This window comes from Pristis pectinata, chromosome 6, assembly GCF_009764475.1.
Source record: "Pristis pectinata isolate sPriPec2 chromosome 6, sPriPec2.1.pri, whole genome shotgun sequence".
In the NCBI taxonomy this organism is placed as follows: domain Eukaryota; kingdom Metazoa; phylum Chordata; class Chondrichthyes; order Rhinopristiformes; family Pristidae; genus Pristis; species Pristis pectinata.
Window position 1 is genome coordinate 47,442,429 of NC_067410.1, and position 18,753 is coordinate 47,461,181.

The following is an 18,753-nucleotide window of genomic DNA, read 5'->3' on the forward strand; positions in this document are numbered from 1 at the left end:
GTGTAGAACAAAGGGAAAAATCCATGGCTCGTGACCCCAACTGCTAATGATTAGGCCCCACTGAGTAAGTGTCACATTAAGAGTCAAATATACTGAGGTCCCTTCTTTAGTAAAGGCAATAATACTGCCACTGCAATTCACCCCTATTCAACAGCGTTGAGTACTGATGAGATCGGGGTCATCCGCAATGCCACGCAAAGTTAAATATTCAGTCATCACTGTATGCAATGAAAGGCCATTGATTGAAACACTGTCTGGAATAGTGGAAGAGATTGATTTAAGGAGTCATCTGGATCAAATAACTGACCACAGTTGTACTGCCCAGGTCTATGGGTGCGTCAGGTATATGGGAGAGATCGGGACAGTCTCTCACACTGCCCATCATCCCAGGGACCAGAGTAAGTTTAGTACTAGCAATAGCTGTGCCAGGCAATCTCTTACCTCAGTCAGAAAGTGAGAGGGTCACTCCTCATTTGAGAGACTTCAGCACCAACCAGCACTGCTGGAAGGGAGCACTGCCTTCCAGCTGAGACATTAAGCCAAGACTTGCTTGCCCTCTCAGATTATTGCAAAGGCAGCACAGCGACACAGCAAGGAGTGCTGCTGCCTCACAGCTGCAGTGACCCAAGTTCGATCCGGACCTTGGGTGCTGCCTGTGTGGAGTTTGCACTTTCTCCCTGTGACCGTGTGAGTTTCCTCTGAGTGCTCTGGTTTCTTCCCACATCTCAAAGACATGAAAGTTAGTAGGTTAAGTGCTGCTGTATATTGGCCCTAGTGTATAGGTGAGCGGTAGAATCTGGGGGGAGTTGATGGGAATGTCAGGAGAATAAAATGGGATTAGTGTGAGATTGGTGTAAATGTCTGCTTGATGGTTGGCATGGACTTGATGGGCTGAAGGGCCTGTTTCTGTGCTGTATGACTAAAACATGCATATCCATACTTCCCTATGATGTAGGAGGTCTTCGGCCCAATGAATCCATGCTAGCTCACAGAACAATCCCATTCCTCCACTAATTTTCCCTGTAACCTATTCTCCCCACATTCCCATCAACTCCCCTCAGATTCCATCACTCACCTATACACTAGAGGCAATTTACAGCGGCCAATTAACCCACTGACCCCACATGTATTTGGAACGTGGGAGGAAACCGGAGCACCTGGAGGAAACCCACACGGTCACAGGGAGAACATGCAAACTCTACACAGACAGCACCCAAGGCCAGGACTGAACCCGGGTCACTGGAGCTGTGAGGCAGCGGCTCTACCAGCTGTGCCACTTGTACCATTTTGAAGGAGAGAATGAAATTCCTTCAAGGGCCTGACCAATCATTCAACCGACATCGCTGAACCACCTGATATCACAGCGGTTGTGCCTCAACTTGGTGGCTGTCTTGCTTCCATTTCAATGATGACCACACTTCGAACGTCCACTATTGTCCGTGACCTCTGAGTCGATGCCCCGAATGATACCAGTGCCGACGTTTCCATTTTAGGGTGCGGTTAAGGTCGGACGGAGCCGCAATCCAGCGGCGTCGGAGTGGAGGGGATGCCCACAGCCCAGTCAGGGGCTCCGGACCAGCCATCGACACCCCCCCGCGGGCAGCAGCCTGTCCCAGCAGCCCCCACAAAATCACTGTCAACCGGGGCCGGATGGAGAGCCCAGAGAAGCGGCGGCTGGCCACCTTTGGCAGCGCCGGAAGCATCAATTATCCTGATCGGAAGAACCTAGCGGACGGGCATCCCATGCGGCAGACGTCAGTCTCCACCCGCCACAGCAGCCTCGGCGATCACAAGGCGTTGGAGGCGGAGGCACTGGCGGAGGTAATGAAATCTGCGGTGGCAAATGAGCGAGGTGTTCCAGGGAAACAGCGGGGCCAGCTCCTGCTTCAGGGCTCCTCTGTGAAGGGAGCTGGGGCAACGCCACTCAAAGGTGTCTCCCACCTGAGTTAGCAGTCTCCCTCCGAGTCCACAGATGGTGGGTGTGAGAAGTGGGAAGTCTCAAACTGAGCTTCGCAATGGAGTTGGATCTGTGTAGAGAGGTTTATGTGTACCTAACTGTGGGGTACAATGTGCAGAGGGAGCTTTACATCTGCCCCAAGTGGTCCCTGCCCCAGCAGTGTTACAGGGTGCAGTGTAGAGAACATAGAACAGTATAGCACAGGAAAGGGCCCTTCAGTCCCTGATGTTGTGCTGAACTAATGAAGCTACTGAGACTTAATCCCGTCTGCCTGCATGTGGTCCATATCCCTCCATTCTCTGCATATTCATGTGCCTATCTAAAAGCCTCTTAAACACCATCATCGCCTCTGCCTCCACCACCACCCCTGGCAGCACAATCCTGGAACCTACCACTCCCCTGTGTAAAAAAAACTTGCCCTGCACACCTCCCTTTGAACTTTTCCCCTCTCACCTTAAATGCATGCCCTCTAGTATTAGACATTTTGACTCTGGGAAAAAGATATTGGTTTCCTACTCTATGTCTCTCATAATTTTATAAACTTCTATCAGGTCTCCCCTGAGCCTGTGTCACTCCAGAGAAAACAACCCAAGTTTGTCCAACCACTCCTTATAGCACTTGCCCTCTAATCCGGGCAGCATCCTGGTAATCCTCTTCTGCACCCTCTCCAAAGCCTCCACATCCTTCCTATAATGGAACAACCAGAATTGAATGCATTAACTCCAGATGCGGCTGAACAAAGTTTTATAAAGCTGCAACATAACTTCTTGACTCTTGAACTCAGTGCCTCAACTCATAAAGGCAAGCATGCCATATACCTTCTTTGCCACCTTATTAACCTGTGCAGCCCCTTTCAGGGAGCTATGGACTTGGACCTCAAGACCCCTCTGTACATCAATGCAGTGAAGGGTCCTGCCTGCCATGGACTGTATACTTTCCTTTTACATTTGATCTCCCAAAGCGCAAGACCTCATACTTGCCTGGATTAAACTCCATCTGCCATTTCTCCACCCATATCTGCAACTTATCTATATCCTGCTGTATCCTTTGGCAGCCACCTACACTATCCACAATGCCACCAATCTTTGTGTCATCAGCAAACTTACTGACCCACCCAGCTTCATTTTCATCCAACTCATCTATATATCACAAGTAGCAGAGGTCCCAGTATGGATCCCTGTGGAACACCACTAGTCATGGACCTCCAGCCATGATAAGACCCATCAATCACTGCCTTCTGTCTTCCATGGGCCAGCCAATTCTGAATCCAAACAGCCAAGTCACTGTGTATCCCATGCATCTTAATCTTCTGAATGAGCTTACCATGAGGGACCTTGTCGAATGCCTTACTAAAATCCATGTAGACAACATCCACAGCTCTACTCTCATCGATCACCTTTGTCACCCCCTTGAAAATCCCTCCTAGAGGGACATTTATTCTGTAAACAAAAGAGACTGCAGATGCTGGAATCTGGAGCAACAAATGATCTGCTGGAGGAACTCAACGGGTCGAGTAGCATCTGTGTGGGGGAAAGGAATTGTCGACGTTTTGGGTTGAAACCCTGCATCAGGACTGAGAGTGGAGAGGGGAGATGGCCAGTAAACGAGGAGAGGGGAGTGGTGAGACAGGAGCCCCTGATGATTGGTGGACTGAGGAGGGGTGAAAGATGACAGGCAGGTAGTACCTGGTAGGGGAGGGGAGAGGTGGAGGAGTTGGGAGACAGTGGCAGGTGAATGATAGATGGAGGCAAGAGAAAAAATGAGAGGCAGTTGGAGCGAGGTAGGGAGGGGAATGTGAAAGTTGGAGACAGCTGTTAGAGGGAACACCAGTGCTGGAGATTTATTCTGTGTCTGCCCCGGAAGTCTTTCAGGGTGTAGTGTGGAGTGAGATTTATTGTGTACCTGTCCCAAGCTGTCTCTGCCCTGGATGTATTTGATGGGACTGCGCAGAGGGAGCTTTATCTGTATCCAGCCTATGTTATCCCAGCCCTGGTACAGCCTAATGGGATGATGTAGAGGGAGCTTTATTCCATATCTAACCTGGGTGTGTTTGGTGGGACAGTGCAGAGGGAGTTTTACTCATTCTCTGATCTATGCTATACCCACCCTGAAAATACATGGTGGGATAGTGTGGAGGGAGTGTACTCTTGTATCCAGATTGTGTTGTCCTTGCCCTGGGAGTGTTTGATAGGATAGTGTAGGGGAAATCTTACTCTGCACCTAACCCCTATTTTCCCCAGTCTGGGAGTGTTTTACAGGGCAGTGTAGAGGGGATTTTGTTCTTTATCTGACCCGTGGTGACACTGCTCTGGGAGTTTATGGTCACATCAGGTCTTAACCGCTGAAAGCACTGGATAGCTGGCTAACCTGGATTAAGGGTGTTGAAAATTGTGTTCTGTCTCCTACTGAAGTTTGGTCGGTAAGTTTCACAGTACAACACAACCCCATGTCACTATATAACAATAGGGACAGAAACTCCACCCAGCTTTCCCAGGGCTGCCGATTATGGCGCCCATACAGCTGACTTGATTGGCTTGCAAGAGTGATGCAAACAGATTTCTGTGACCAAAAGAGTTCTATGATACACCAAGTGCTGTAATGACACTGCTGACCATTGGGGGCACTGCATAGTGCCTTAGAAAAGCCTTAAATGCTCAATATTATTATTACAGACTCTCCTGACTGAAAAAAAGGATAAGAACAAACAATGATTTGAATGAAATTCAATGCTTAAGCCAGCAATGAGAATTTGATGAGGCAACTGATGACATTAATGATCAGCTCCACAAATATTCTTTCACTCAATCTGTATCAGATTTCACTAAGTCTGTCAGAGAAAGACACGTTTTGAGGTTGTTATACATTTTTAATCAACTGACGATGTGCATTACAAGGATTGCAAAGATATGCCAGGCATACATTGGAACCAGAAAAGCCACGTAACTGGTCAAGTGCAGACCTGTGCAGCGATATAATGCATCCTGGCATGACGTCACTGGATCTGGGTTCCCCACCACTGACGCAGGTTCAGCAGAAGCAGCACGCATTGCCCTGGTCTCACGTGCATCGAATCAGATCCAACAATTCAAGTCAAGTTTATTGTCACGTGCATAAGTACAGTGAAGTACAGCACAATGAAAAACTTGCTTGCAGCAGCATCACAGGCATGCAGGTTCAATGCTAAACATAAAATATACAAGACATTGAGGAAAAAAAAGAGACAAGTCCATGGTAGTGCAAGAGGTGGTCCACAGTGTTCTGTTGCTGAGGTAGGATTCGGGTTGTGCAGGTCGGTTCAAGAACCTAATGGTTGTAGGAAAGTAGCTGTTCCTGAACCTGGTGGTGTGGGACTTCAGGCTTCTGTACCTCCTGCCTGACGGTAGCAGTGGGAAGATGGCATGACCTGGATGGTGGGGATCCTTGATGATAGATGCCACCTTCTTGGGGCAGCACCTCCTTAGATGATGTCAATGGTGGGGAGGGCTATGCCCGTGGACTGGGCTGTGTCCACTACTCTCTGCAGCCTCTTGCGTTCCTGTGCATTGGAATTTCCGTACTAGGCCATGATGCAACCAGGCAGGATACTTTCAACAGTACATCCGTAGAAGTTTGTTAGAGTATTTGGTGACATGCCAAATCTCCTTAAGTTGGTTGAAGGAAAAGCAATACACACAGAGGCAGCTCCAGTGAAAAACAACCCAAAAACAGCACACACTGAAACAGACCTGCACCAAACCAAACCAATGCCAGTGGAACCAGATGGAATGCATTGAGCAAGAGCCAGAACATGGCAGATTGAGATACCACAAACAATCAACCCCAGTACACAAGTGAACCCACACACACTAGAACCACTTTATCAAGCCTTATTGAACAAACTCCAGTACACTAAGTCCTCATTATCTGCTGATTTACTACCTGTTGATCCACATCCTCGTGAGGTTGGCTGTTTATTGCTGAGAGTTGGTAAATGCAGTGGGTTCTTCCAGGGTCCTCTCCTGTGGTGTCTGGTGCATCCTGAATGCTGTTAAATATCAATAGCCTGTGTGTGGCCAGAGCTAGGGTCCGGAGTGCAGACTGCACATCCAGCCAGTAAGTTTCATCCAGCTGAAACTTACATACAATTTCCTCTAATCATAGCAAGATTGACCACTGTATCTCAGTGCAACCTTAGTGTTATCGCCAGCAGCTTTAGTAATATCTGTGCTCTTTTGTTATTCTTGGAAATTCCATACCCCTATCCCTCATTAATAACCAGGCCTTAGTGTACACCTTCCCAACCTTGCCTTCCAGAGCAGCCCATCAAATGCTGTTGGCTGGTCCATCGCACCTCCAGTCTGTGCCAAGACACTACAAGAGCTATCTGAACAGAAGAATAACAGCACAAGAAAGAAAATCTTAAACAAATTGGTTCCTCTGCCACTGCAAGTCAACTGGGAACAACCATGATATGATGCTGGTTCCACTAGAGGGACACATGAGGTGTGGGAGTAATAGTGCTCAGTACCACCACCTTGTCCAGCAGATACTGAACCAGCAGGCAGGTACCACAGGAAACCTGGTATTCTGGAGTTGCCAGTCTGGTTGAACATGACCAAGGACGTTCCATCCAATGACCCTGCTACCCCCCTGCACACCCCCCATCCCCTCCAAGTAGTAACCAGGAGATGAATCTTTTATTCTTTTATCCCTGGAGATTCCAAGACGATCCTTGAGGATTGTCAGCCCTAAGTGAAGTCCAACACTAACACTCCCTGGGAGCCTACCTGTCACACCACATTCCCTCATCCTCTCTATTCTGTACTGGATGAATATAATTATCTGAGAAACCTGTAATCTAAAATAGTTGTAGTAACATTTATTTTGGAGAAAAAAGATGGGATATTTTTAAACTATGGGAAGGATGTGATTAAGCCAGGGTGCAGAAAATATTCTCAAGGATGTTACCTGGACTGGAAGCCTTGAGTTAAAAGGAGAGACTAGATAGGCTGGGACTGTTTTCCCTGGAGTGAAGGAGGCTGAGTGGTGACCTTATAGAAGTTTATAAATCATGAGCAGCATAGGTAGGGTAGATAACCATACTTTTTCCCAGGGTAGGTAAGTTTAAACACACAAAATGCCGGAAGAACACAATGGGTCAGGCAGCTTCTACAGAGGGAAATGGACAGTTGGTGTTTTGGGTCGAGACCCTTCATCTGGGAGTCTAAAACTAGAGGGCATAGGTTTAAAGTGAGAGGGGAGCAATTTAAAGGGGACCTGACAGGCAAGTTTTTCCACAAAGAGGATCAAATCAAGTCTTCATTGAGTTTATTGTCATTTACACAAGTACATGTATGTACAGGTGCAATGAAAAACTTACTTGCAGCAGCATCACAGACACTTAACATCATATAAGCAGCATTCACAAGAAAAACATAAACTGAACATAAATTATACACCATTTTTACAAGAAAGAAAACAATTAGAATAAAAAAAAGTCCACTTTAGTGCATAGTGATCACGGTGTTTCTAAACTGTAGTGATTAGGGTTATGCCGGGTAGTTCAACAACTGAATGGTTGAAGGGAAGTAGCTGTTCTTGAACCTGGTGGTGTGGGACTTCAGGATGGTGGGTATATGGAAAGAGCTGCCAGAAGAAGTTTGAGGTGGGTACATTAATAATATTTAAAAGACACTTGGACAGGTACATGGATAGGAAAGGTTTCGAGGGATATGGGCCAAACACAGGCAAATGAGATTACCTTAGATGGGCATCTTGCACGAGTTGGGCTGAAGGGCCCCTTTCCATGCTGTATAACTCTATGAATCTAAACTTAGGCAACACACAAGATGCTGGAGGAACTCAGCGTGTCATGCAGCATCTATGGAGGGGAATGGACAGTCGATGTTTTGGATCGAGACCCTTCACCTGGACTCTATTGTACCTGCCTCGACCACTTCCTCTGGCAGCTCGTTCCACATACCCACCACCCTCTGTGTGAAAAACTTGCCCGTCAGGTCCCCTTTACATTTTTCTCCTCTCACATTAAACCTATGCCCCCTAATTCTAGACTCCCAGGTGAAGGGTCTCAACCTGAAACATCAATGGTCCCTTCCCCCCACAGATGCTGCCTGACCTGCTGAGTTCCTCCAGCACTTTGTGTGATGCTCCAGATTGCAGCATCTGCAGTCTCTCTCGTGTCTCCAATCTAAACTTGAGGTTCTGCCCCGCACACGGGGGCATTGTTTCGATTCCGCTGAATAATTTTGAGTTTTCTCTCTGGCCAGGACATAGAGAAGACCATGAGCACGGCCCTGAACGAGCTGCGCGAGCTGGAGAGGCAGAACACAGCCAAGCAGGCGCCCGATGTGGTGTTGGACACACTGGAGCAGATGAAGAACCCACCGAGTGGTGCAGTGAACTCCGAGCCGGCCAGCCCACTGCACACCATCGTCATCCGTGACCCGGACGCTGCCATGCGCCGCAGCTCCAGCTCTTCGAGCGAGATGATGACCACCTTCAAGCCAGCTTTGTCGGCCCGCCTGGCTGGCTCTCAGCTCCGGCCTCCTCCTATGAGACCCGTGCGGCCTGTGGTCCAGCACCGCTCCAGCAGCAGTGGCAGCAGCTCGGGAGTGGGGAGTCCGGCGGTGACTCCCACCGAGAAAGTCTTCCCCAACAGTGGGGGCGACAAGTCCGGCACCATGTGACCCAACCGGCCTCGGGAGCGTGGGTCTCATTCCCAGTCTGAAGCACCACCTGAACAGGGGAAGGAAGCCTTCTGGGATCAGGCTTCTGTTCCAATCCTTTTGATTAATGAGACTGAGGTAAACATGTAGTCAGTGCTGTTTCCCTGGTGAAACGGGTTTGCCCAGAGCAGGAGATTAGTGCCGGCAAATCTACCTGCATATGCACATCCGCAAAACAGACTCCACTTCAGGGTCACCTGGGATAAACGGCCCTTATTCTGCACATCCTGAGCAGGCTCAGGAGAGCTGCTAATCCAAGCAATACAAGGAGAAGCAGGGACCGCATTCTGTGGGAGTGAAGGAGGAAACGACAGGGGGGGGGGGGTGCAAAGGAGGAGAAACATGGCACGCTTCATCTCAGCATCTCGTCCATCAGGGACTGACTGAGAACCTCTGAGAGTTCCTTCCTTTGGTACCAACTGGAACATCTCCCTCCTCCTCCTTCCAATATTTGTGGTTAAGCCAACTCCTCTGGTGCCCAGTTTCAATGCTGTAAATAGATGAAGAGGGCAAGATCTTCGCTCCTCCTGCTTGTACCAAGCAAGTGGAGGAGGGGGGATGGGAGGGGAGGGAATGAAGTATAAATATTGTAGCACAGTATTACCAGTTAATTAATTAACTAATTAATATTGCAGTTGTACCTAATGCAGCATAACGTAACAATAATATGGAAGTTAGGCAGAGTGTGTGTTTAAAACATGTAGATTAACTTATCCTAATTTTTGTGAAGCATTTAATCTATGTAGTACTCCTTTTGTAAGAAAACGTTTTCGATGTACATAGTGTCACAGAAACAGGCAAAGGGACTGTGTGATATTTAATGTGATATTTCATCATCTCCTTTGACAACTGGACATGGTCATTAAGGTTCCTTTAGTTTACACTAGGGTGTGTGTGGGGAGAGGGGAGGTCGGTGGTGTTTTCCGAGGGTCGATGGTTGCTGCATGGTTAACACCAGTCATTATAGATGTCAGACCTAGAAACAACTCCCGAAAGCTGAACAATTCTGAGGATGTTCATTGTATCCGAATGCCTCTTCAGTTGTTGAAGACAGCATTACAAACTATGTAACTGGGAGCACATTGAGGTTATATGCTTTGGCATGGTGGGTGGTCTTTGCATGGCATCGGATTATTACCTTTGTATAAGAGGGGAGCCCCTCAGTTCTGTGCAGCTAGATTCAGGGTGGGGCTATCTGCCACGAATACGGCTGAGGTACTCTCTTGCCCTGTCCTCTCTCCAAGGCATCGACTCTTGCTGGGAACCGACAGGCAGCCCTCTTCAACTCTCATCCTTCACACTTGAGCCTTGACAGAAAGTCACTGGTGCCAGGTTGTGCACCCACTGAGGGAGCAGTGGGGTTGGGGATATCTACTAGGATAATGATCACCCCTACCCCACCTCCGCTATGTTATTCTGTCAATCCAGGGACACTGATGGTAAGTGGGCTGGCAACCGCTGAGCTCTGGTAACTCAGCATAGGGCAGGGGGTGAATCAGACCCATGGGGTTTAGTGTGTCCTTGACAATGCGTTGACACTGCTGCCAAACCCTAGTTGAGAAAATTCATCTAGAGACCAACAAGCCATCCTAGAGTCATAGAGTTATACAGCCAATAGAAATAGGCCATTCAGCCCAAGTCATCCATGCTGACCAAGGTGCCTACCTAAGCTAGTCCCACTTGTCTACATTTGGCCCATATCCCTCTAAACCTTTCCTATCCATGCAAAGGTCTAAATGTCCTTTAACGGTTGTAATTGTACCCAGCTCTACCACTTCCTCTGGCAGCTCATTCCATATACCCACCACCCTCTGTGTGAAAAACTTGCCCCTTAGGTCCCCTTTAAATATTTCCCCTCTCACCTTAAACCTATGCTCTTCAGTTTTAGACTCCCCTACCCTGGGACAAAGACTGTGACCATCCACCTTATCTATGCCCCTCATTGATTTTATAAACCTCTGTAACATCACCCCGCAACCTCCTACACTCCAGGGAAAACAACCCCAGCCTATCCAGTCTCTCCCTATAACTCAAGCCCTCCAATCCCGACAACATCCTTGTGAATCTTTTCTGCACCCTTTCTAGCTTAATGACAATCTTTCTATAGCTGGGTGACCAGAACTGCACATAATACTCCAAGGGTGGTACAGTTGTAACATGACATCCCAACTCTTGTACTCAGTGCCCTGACTAACGAAGGCAAACATGCCAAAAGCCTTCTTCATCACCCTGTCTACCTGTGTTCTGTCAAGATAGCCCAAATGGTATGAGTGGCCAGGGCTGTGATCTTATAACAACTCATCTCTCTCAGCTTGTTTATCGTTGTTTGCAAACCAAATGTGAGAAATCTCTACCACCCCAACCCTCGCCCAACACCACCGCCATTAACTTTGGTGGAGTAACTGGGGCTACCTCTCAGGTCACAGTGGGAGAAGCCTCAAAGGCCATTCCTGGTGACGGTCAGCTCCGTCCATGGTTAGTAACGTCAGCAGCCACCCGAGGCAGTGGAAGTGTTACTGACACATCACCATCACTGCATGCCCACTGAGCTCGAGACACCCACAATGCCAGGCAGTTCCATCCCTTTCCTGCCCCCCACCCACTGCCTAACCCACACATGCACCCTACTTGTTGCCTCCGAGGAATCATAGCTTGGAGTTTGCTGATGCTTACAGGCTTCCTTTGCTAATGTCACTATACAGCCTGTACATCAACAACTTACATTCTTATAGTGTCATATAGCACGGAAACAGGCCCTTCAGCCCACCAAGCCTGTGCCAATCATCAAGCACCCATTTAAGCTAAACTACACTAATTCCATTTTATTCTCATTTTCCCATCAACTGTCCCACCCCCAGATTCTATCACTCACCTACACACTAGGATCAATTTACAACAGCCAACTCACATGCCTTTGGGATGTGGGAGGAAACCCAAGCCCATGGAGAACATGTACACTCCAAAATCTGTGAGGCAGAGGCTCTACTGGCTGCGCCACTGTGCGCTGTGTATAGCGTATATATAGTTGTGCCACTATGCTGTGTGTGTAGTTAAACACTCTGACAGTTATCAGGTGAAGTATGACATTGTGAGCCATGCAGGAATATGGTAAAGATTGGTTTTAATCCACCTTGTTTTGTCACTGAAGGAGTTAAATTTTAAGAAGCAATCTTAAAGGAGCAGAAAGTAGTAGGGCAGGCAAGAGAAAATATTGCTTAAACCAGAAATGCATGCTGTTCCCATTCCTCAGGACTATCTTTAACCCTGCGGGTTATAAGGGAGGTTAAAGGGACATGCTGCCCATTGGGTTGCCAACGCTGGCTGCAGACATTTCTGGGGGTTTGACAACTCTACCTTACAGCTGTGGAAGAATGTTCTTTTCAATGTCCCTGGGTTTGGTGACAGCAGGATCTTACAGATCAATCCTCAATAGATAAGACCATAAGATATAGGAGCTGAATTAGGCCATTCGGCCCATTGAGTTTGCTCTGCCATTCAATCATGGCTGATTTTTATTAACCTCCATTCTCCCGCCTTCTCACCGTAACACTTAACCCTCCTTACCAATCAAGAACCTATCGATCTCTGCCTTAAATACACCCAATGACTTGGCCTCCACAGCCTTTGTGGCAACGAATTCCACAGTCTCCACCCTCTGGCTGACGAATTTCCTCCTCATCTCAGTTTTAAAGGGATGCCATTTATCCTGAGGTTTTGCCCTCAGATCCTAGATTCTCCCACTAATGGAAACTCCTCTCCACATCCACTCTGTCAAGGCCTTTCAGTATTTGGTAGGTTTCAATGAGATTTCCAGCCCCCCCCCCCCCCCCCCAATCAAATACAGGCCCAGAGACATCAAATGCTCCTCATAGATTAAGCCTTTCATTCCTGGGATCATCATTGTGAACCTCCTCCTCTTGTGACACTCCAGGACCATTTTATAATGAGAATATTGGCATGCTATTTTTCCATAAATCAATTACCAGTGGCCTTGCTCGTCTGTGCAAGGTTGAATCCAGGCCTGGCTCTGTAGGGTTACAGGCCCGACCCAGCCTTGCATCCAGCAGGTTTTACTGGCCTGGGAAAGCAGGGAGCAGGCCAGACCCAACACCTGGAGGGTTAACTGGCCAGGTACAAGGTGGTAAGGGGCAGCCTAGGCTCTAGCCATCAAACAGTAGGGTTGCAGGCTTGATACAGGATAGGCTGCCTTCTGCTACGACTATCCATGAGAATGTAAGGGTTGTCCATGTGTGAGATACTGATGTTTCCTCAGGGCTGAGAGCACTGTATTTTGGCAGTAGGAAGGATTAAGCAAAATCAAACCTGTCTGGAGCGGTGCTCTACAAATAACTGCATTCCTAGGGATACAAGAGACTGCAGATGCAGGGATCAGGAGCCACAATCAATCTGCTAGAGGAACTGCTGATTTCCTGCTGCAGCTTGTTTCTTGCATCCTAGAGAGCCTGATGGTTAGAAGGAGTATGAGTTTGTGTGTCCACAAGTGTGTGCACTGGGTGTGTACATGTGGAAGTGTGAGTGTGTGTCTGGTGTTTGGTAATTGGTTTATTATTGTCACATGTACTGAGATACAGAAGAGTTTTTATTTGCATGTCACCCAGACAGATTATTCCACACATAAGTACATCAAGGTAGTACAAAAGGAAAAAATAGAATGCAGAATATAGGGTTACAGAAAAAGTGCAGTGCAGGCAGACAACTAAAGTTTGAGAATGTATTTGGGAGTGTGTCTGCATGTATATGTGAGAGAGAGAGAGTGCGTGTTTGCTTAAATCAGTATGTGAGTGTATGCGTGAAGGTAAGAGACACTGCTTCATTGTGAAGATGCTCTGAGGACAGGGTTGGAGATCCACCATATGTCCTTGTGGCATGAGCCCCACACTGGATCTGTGTTCCACCTGCATGTATTGATACAGTTGGCTTAGAAAAGTGGCAATGTTTTCAATTCCCAATCCAGTTCATAAGCACAAAATTCACATCAGGTACTTTAAATTATTCAATTGGGTAACTTGATCCAATTGCAACATGAGAATCCTCCAGGTGCTAGGAATCTGAAACAGGAAGAAAATCAGGCAAAGCTTGGCAGGTTCAGCAGCATCTGTGAAGAGAGAGAGAGAGTGAGTTAGTGTTTCAGACTGAAGACCTGTCCTCAGGGCTGGAGATGGTGAATACAAGCAGCCTTTCAGCAAGTGCAGAGCTGGGGAAAGTACACTGGAGGGGATGTGGTAGGGGAGCACAAACAGAAGAGATGCTTGCCTATAATGGTCTTTAAAACAGAAAGCAGCCTCCTTGTGAAGGAAACCCCTCCTGTCACTGACACATTCGCTGCAAGTGATGATGCTCCATTACTGCTTGGGACTTGTCAATGAATTTGAAATGTAAAAACATACACTGAAAAGTCCATTTCAAGCACAGTACTCAAATAAATCACCAGACCACGCAGACTATGCCTAAGGGTTATGGTCTGGTGTGCTTTGGAACAGACCGCTGTTGGTTTAGTTCTTTTTCTTCTCAGTTTCCTTACCTATGTGTTGTTTCCCACTGGGATGTGGTCTCCAACTGGAAGAGGACTTCCATGAGCGGTACAGTGCAGGAGGACCTGCCTGGACTGTGGAAGGTAAAGGCCTCAGAATGGGTCTTGAGCCAGCAACCTTCCAATTCAGAGGTGACTGCACTCTCAGCTGGGACCCAGTTGGCGTCACTACCAGATTCTGTCTCCGGATTTGGGGAGACAAGTAATAGAAGGGCACAGGTTTAACATAAAAATTGCCAAAGGGGAAGGTAAGGGTAAAACTGTTTCATTTAAATATAGTGTGGGAATCCAGTGTGGGACAGGGCAGTGGATGCAGTGACAGATGGGGCTGAAGGGCCTTCTTCCAACGCCGGCACAGGCACAAGGAACTCTCCTGTGTTGGAGACATGGAGTCAAGGAGTCACCATGCAGTGAATTCCAGATTCCAAACACCCTCTGGGTGAAACAATTCTTCATCAGATCCCCTCTAAACCTCCTGACTCTTTACCCTAAAACTATACCCTCTAGTTTTTGATGAATTTTTTATGGGGAAAAATTTCCTATCTACCCTGTTATACCCCTCATAATTTTGTACATCTCTATCAAGTTCCCTTCAGCCTCCTCTGCTCCAAGGAAAACAAACCCATCCTATCCAGTGTCCCTTTATAAGTGAAACGTTCCATCCCAGGCAACATACTGGTAAATCTCCCCTCTCCAGTACAATCACATCCTTAGTTTTAGTATTTTTTGAGAATGCTGGGAGATTCAGATAGTATTAAACTGCTCTCTGAAGGTTAAGCCTATTAGATACAAAACTCATCAGATTTATTTTCCATATCAGTAGTAGGGAAATTTTAAAGAGAATGCACTGTGAATGAAGATTAGAGAAACAAATTAGTCTGGACAAAGAGAGAAGAAAGTTAATAGGAGAGATCCCACGAAGAATCAAATTAATTATGGACAAGATCAGTCCAAGGACTCACTTTAAAATTGGGATCATTAATTTACATTCGAAAAGTGTAAATTTTAAAATAAATACTGGAATGTATTTGTTTATTGAGAGTTGATAACATGTTGGCACTATTGTCCAGGTGTGTTCATTCCAAAGAAAGTATTGGGCAGCTGCTTAATACAGCTTCAAAGCTGCAGGATAGTTCAGTTGGAGGGAGGAAAGAGGAGAGATGAGGGTCAATGGAAGAGTGGGCACCAGAGGGATGGGACTCAGGAGAGGGGTGGGAAGTTAGCAGGGTGGGACTGATCAAAGCATAGGGAACCAGGGAGGTGGGATCAGTGGAAGAGTGACAAACTGGAGGGATAATCCTCTTTAGAAGAGTGATAAGAGCTTCAGTGGAGGGAAGATCCTCAAGTAGAGGGAAGAATATGTAACAGGAGGGATGGACCATAGTTGAATGGGGAAGGGGAGAGACTGGCCACACTGGGGGTGAGAATTAAAGATGGTGGGCCTCAAAGAGCTGAATACACTCTTCATTCTTTACTTTATGTTCTCATGATAAGCCTAGGACCCTGCAACCATCTCTTGGTTTCCAGTTACTTGCAAAAGAAGATCAATTGTGGTCAGTATCTGGATGTGTTCTGCTCTGAGTGGACACTGTTGTTCCACATAGTTCATTACTTTTGCAAACCGAGGAACCTGCTTTCATCTAATTAAACAACTACAGGAGATGTGGCTCTATGGACATAAAGTGGCTGACTCGTGTATGTTTTTAATTCATTCTCTGGGGGAGACAGATGTCCCTGGCATGGCCTTAGCTGCCTGAGATGGTGGTGATGGGACAGCAGTTGGTATTGGTTTATTACTGTCACATGTACTGAGATACAATGAAAAGTTTTTGTTTCCGTGCCATCCAGACAGATCATGCCATACATAATTACTTTGAGGTAGTGAAAAAAAACAGTGCAGAATATAGTGCTGCAGTTACAGAGAGAGTGCAGTGCAGGTAGACAAATAAAGTGCAAGGGCCACAACGAGGTATTAAGAGTTCATCTTTAACATATGAGAGGTCCATTCAAGAGTCTGATAACAGTGGGATAGAAGCAGTCTTAGAGCCTGGTGGTCCTTGAGGCAGTTAAGTTGTTGGACTGGTGTCATGTAAGACAAGAGGGATAAGAACATACCGTTTCCCTATTAATGATTTGGGATTTTTTCAGCAATTTATAGTCACTTTAATGGAAACAGATTTAAAAAGACATTAATCCAATCATATAAACTATCATGATGGGATTATCAACTGAAGTTCAATTGGATCATTATCCCAGACTGCTTAGCTTATCGCGTAGTAACATAACCACAACATTACCATATTCCTGCTCTGCTCTAACCTCATGTCTGAAATGGACAAAGGCAATGATAGGGAGTGGGAACAAGCAAAGGATCATATTCAACAAACCATGCGTTCCTTCTCTCAGGGCAGCTGCCTTTGAGCTCTTCTTGCCTGTTATGGTCTGGTACAACATCTTCAAATCAGTCAAAGACATGCTGGAAATTCTGTCATACAACTGTTTTTTCAAATTGAGATGAAATAGAATTAGCCTAGTCCACTCACCAAGATTTTGCACTTAGTAGCTAAATAGTTTGATGTTTAATTACAATGGAAATGTCTAATTTGTTATCGGAAACAGAAAATAATATAGTAACTTCATGGAGTAACTTTCCTCTCGTATATGGAGGTTAACAGTAATCTCACTCCCTGTGTTTAATTAAACTCCTTTGGTTTCTAATTATTTTTTTAAAGTATCCTTTGGAAGTATGACATTTTATTTTGGTACTGTGAATGGATGTTCACTTTTTTCCCCATAATGTTTGTTCATATTATGTGCTATACATATATATGTATATATATATAAAAAAGAAGTCTTGTTGTCAATCTTGTTCTGTATTGTGTGAAACAGACATGCTCACTCGTTTCTCTCTGCTCCTACCTCTTTCCCAAGTTGACAGTGCTCATTGACAGCCTTGACCTCTGACATGTCCAAAGTCAACGGGGAATGTGAGGTGATTTCTATTCCTTTCCCACATTGCTCCAGCACATGGAGAGCAGGTTCCCTCATTCTATATGTTGACTTGAAGCTGCCTTTGGCATTTTACTGGCCAGCACATCTCTTGGGCATTCCAAGCTACCACACCATCAGAACAAGGAGCTTTGTAGCTTCAAAATGAGAGGATCAGAATATCCTAGGAGAGGCTGTGGGAGAAGCAACAAACGCAATTCTCCTTCAGCCACCTCCGCAAAAATGTTTCAGTCCTTAATAACCTCATTCCTCCTTATGCCAGTGTTCTTCTCCTGTCCTCCCAAACTCTCACCCCTTTCCCAGTCCTTTTCTCCAAAAGTCTTTCCCTAGTCATTGAAGATACGCTCCTCAAGAGTCAACCAATACATCGGGAAATGGTCTCCATTTACAGAGCCTTCTTCAGCAAATTCATTTCCACTCTGGATTCCTTTTTCAACCTTTCCCTGCCAAAGCAGCATACCTAAGGAATCTGCAACTGCACTGGTTTGCACGAAGGACTGAGCTATATTCACAACTCTCTGCAATATCTTATGCAGAGCAGTTGCTATACCAAGTTGTGATGCATCCAGAAGGGAATGCTTTCTATGATGCAACCCTTGCACTCAACACCTTTGTAATTTCCTTCTGGCCCTTCCAAATATCTCTTTCCAAGGCGTTGGGGTTCAGAAGGACCAGCAGGTGTTGGACTGCCTCCCATCATTTTCAGTAGACTTTGGTCTCCAGATGAAAGTGTATATTCATGGGGAGGCCAAAACCAACATTCCTGTGATTGGAATCTGGGGTACTGGGGTTGGAGTGTGGATGGGTGCGGAGGATGCTACACATTACATGCCCAATCCAGGAGTGCTTGAAGTTACCCTTGTGAAGGAAAACTGTTCCAATCTTCCAGCGAACCGACCATTGTGTAATAGGTCTCATGTTCTCCTGAGCGTTGTGGCCTGTGTTGCTGCACTGTCTTGCATCTCCATCTATTCCCCCATTCACATTCATAAATTAACACCTCAAAAGCATGCAAAATGTACACACTAGCTTTGTTTTTGGTTTTATGTTAATGCATGGAGCACAAATCAGATAGGACATTGAGGACAACAGATGGAGTCTCAGTATCATCTCCTGCTGGGAGCTCGCCTGAAGAACAGATTAAATTGATGGCACATGTTTGTTGCAGTTCTGCCCTCTACCATGACTTGATCTCCTGATTTGAGATAATTGTCACAAAGTGCAACAGGAGGGAGATGAGATTTTTTTTAATACAGTGAGCTATGACCTGGAACAGGTGTTGCAATCCGATTCAGTGGTAACTAACAAATGCAAATCAGATATGTACTTGAAAAGGAGAAACTGGAATTTTGGATGGGAATTAGGATTGCTTTTACAAAGAACCAACACTGCCACAATGGATGAAACATCCTCTATCTGTGCAGTGTGATTCTTCAACCTCAGATATACTGTTATGTTGCTCATGTAATCATAATGATAATAAATGCAGTCTGTGCATTTACCAATGGTAT

General features: G+C 46.3%; 1 protein-coding gene across 3 annotated transcripts in view; it reads left to right on the top strand.

Annotated features, from left to right (window-relative positions):
- LOC127571297 (SLIT-ROBO Rho GTPase-activating protein 3) overlaps positions 1 to 17,090 on the top strand; it is a 221,898-nt gene extending 204,808 nt beyond the window's left edge. For 2 of the 3 annotated variants that reach the window (XM_052017566.1, XM_052017568.1), the window contains exons 21-22: positions 1,494 to 1,821; positions 8,224 to 17,090. In XM_052017566.1, coding sequence (XP_051873526.1) covers positions 1,494 to 1,821; positions 8,224 to 8,643 — 748 coding nt within the window. In that variant the 3' untranslated portion in view covers positions 8,644 to 17,090. The remainder of the gene's footprint in view (positions 1 to 1,493; positions 1,822 to 8,223) is intronic. The other variant, XM_052017569.1, reaches the window with a different exon arrangement.
- The last annotated feature ends 1,663 nt before the right edge of the window (positions 17,091 to 18,753 follow it).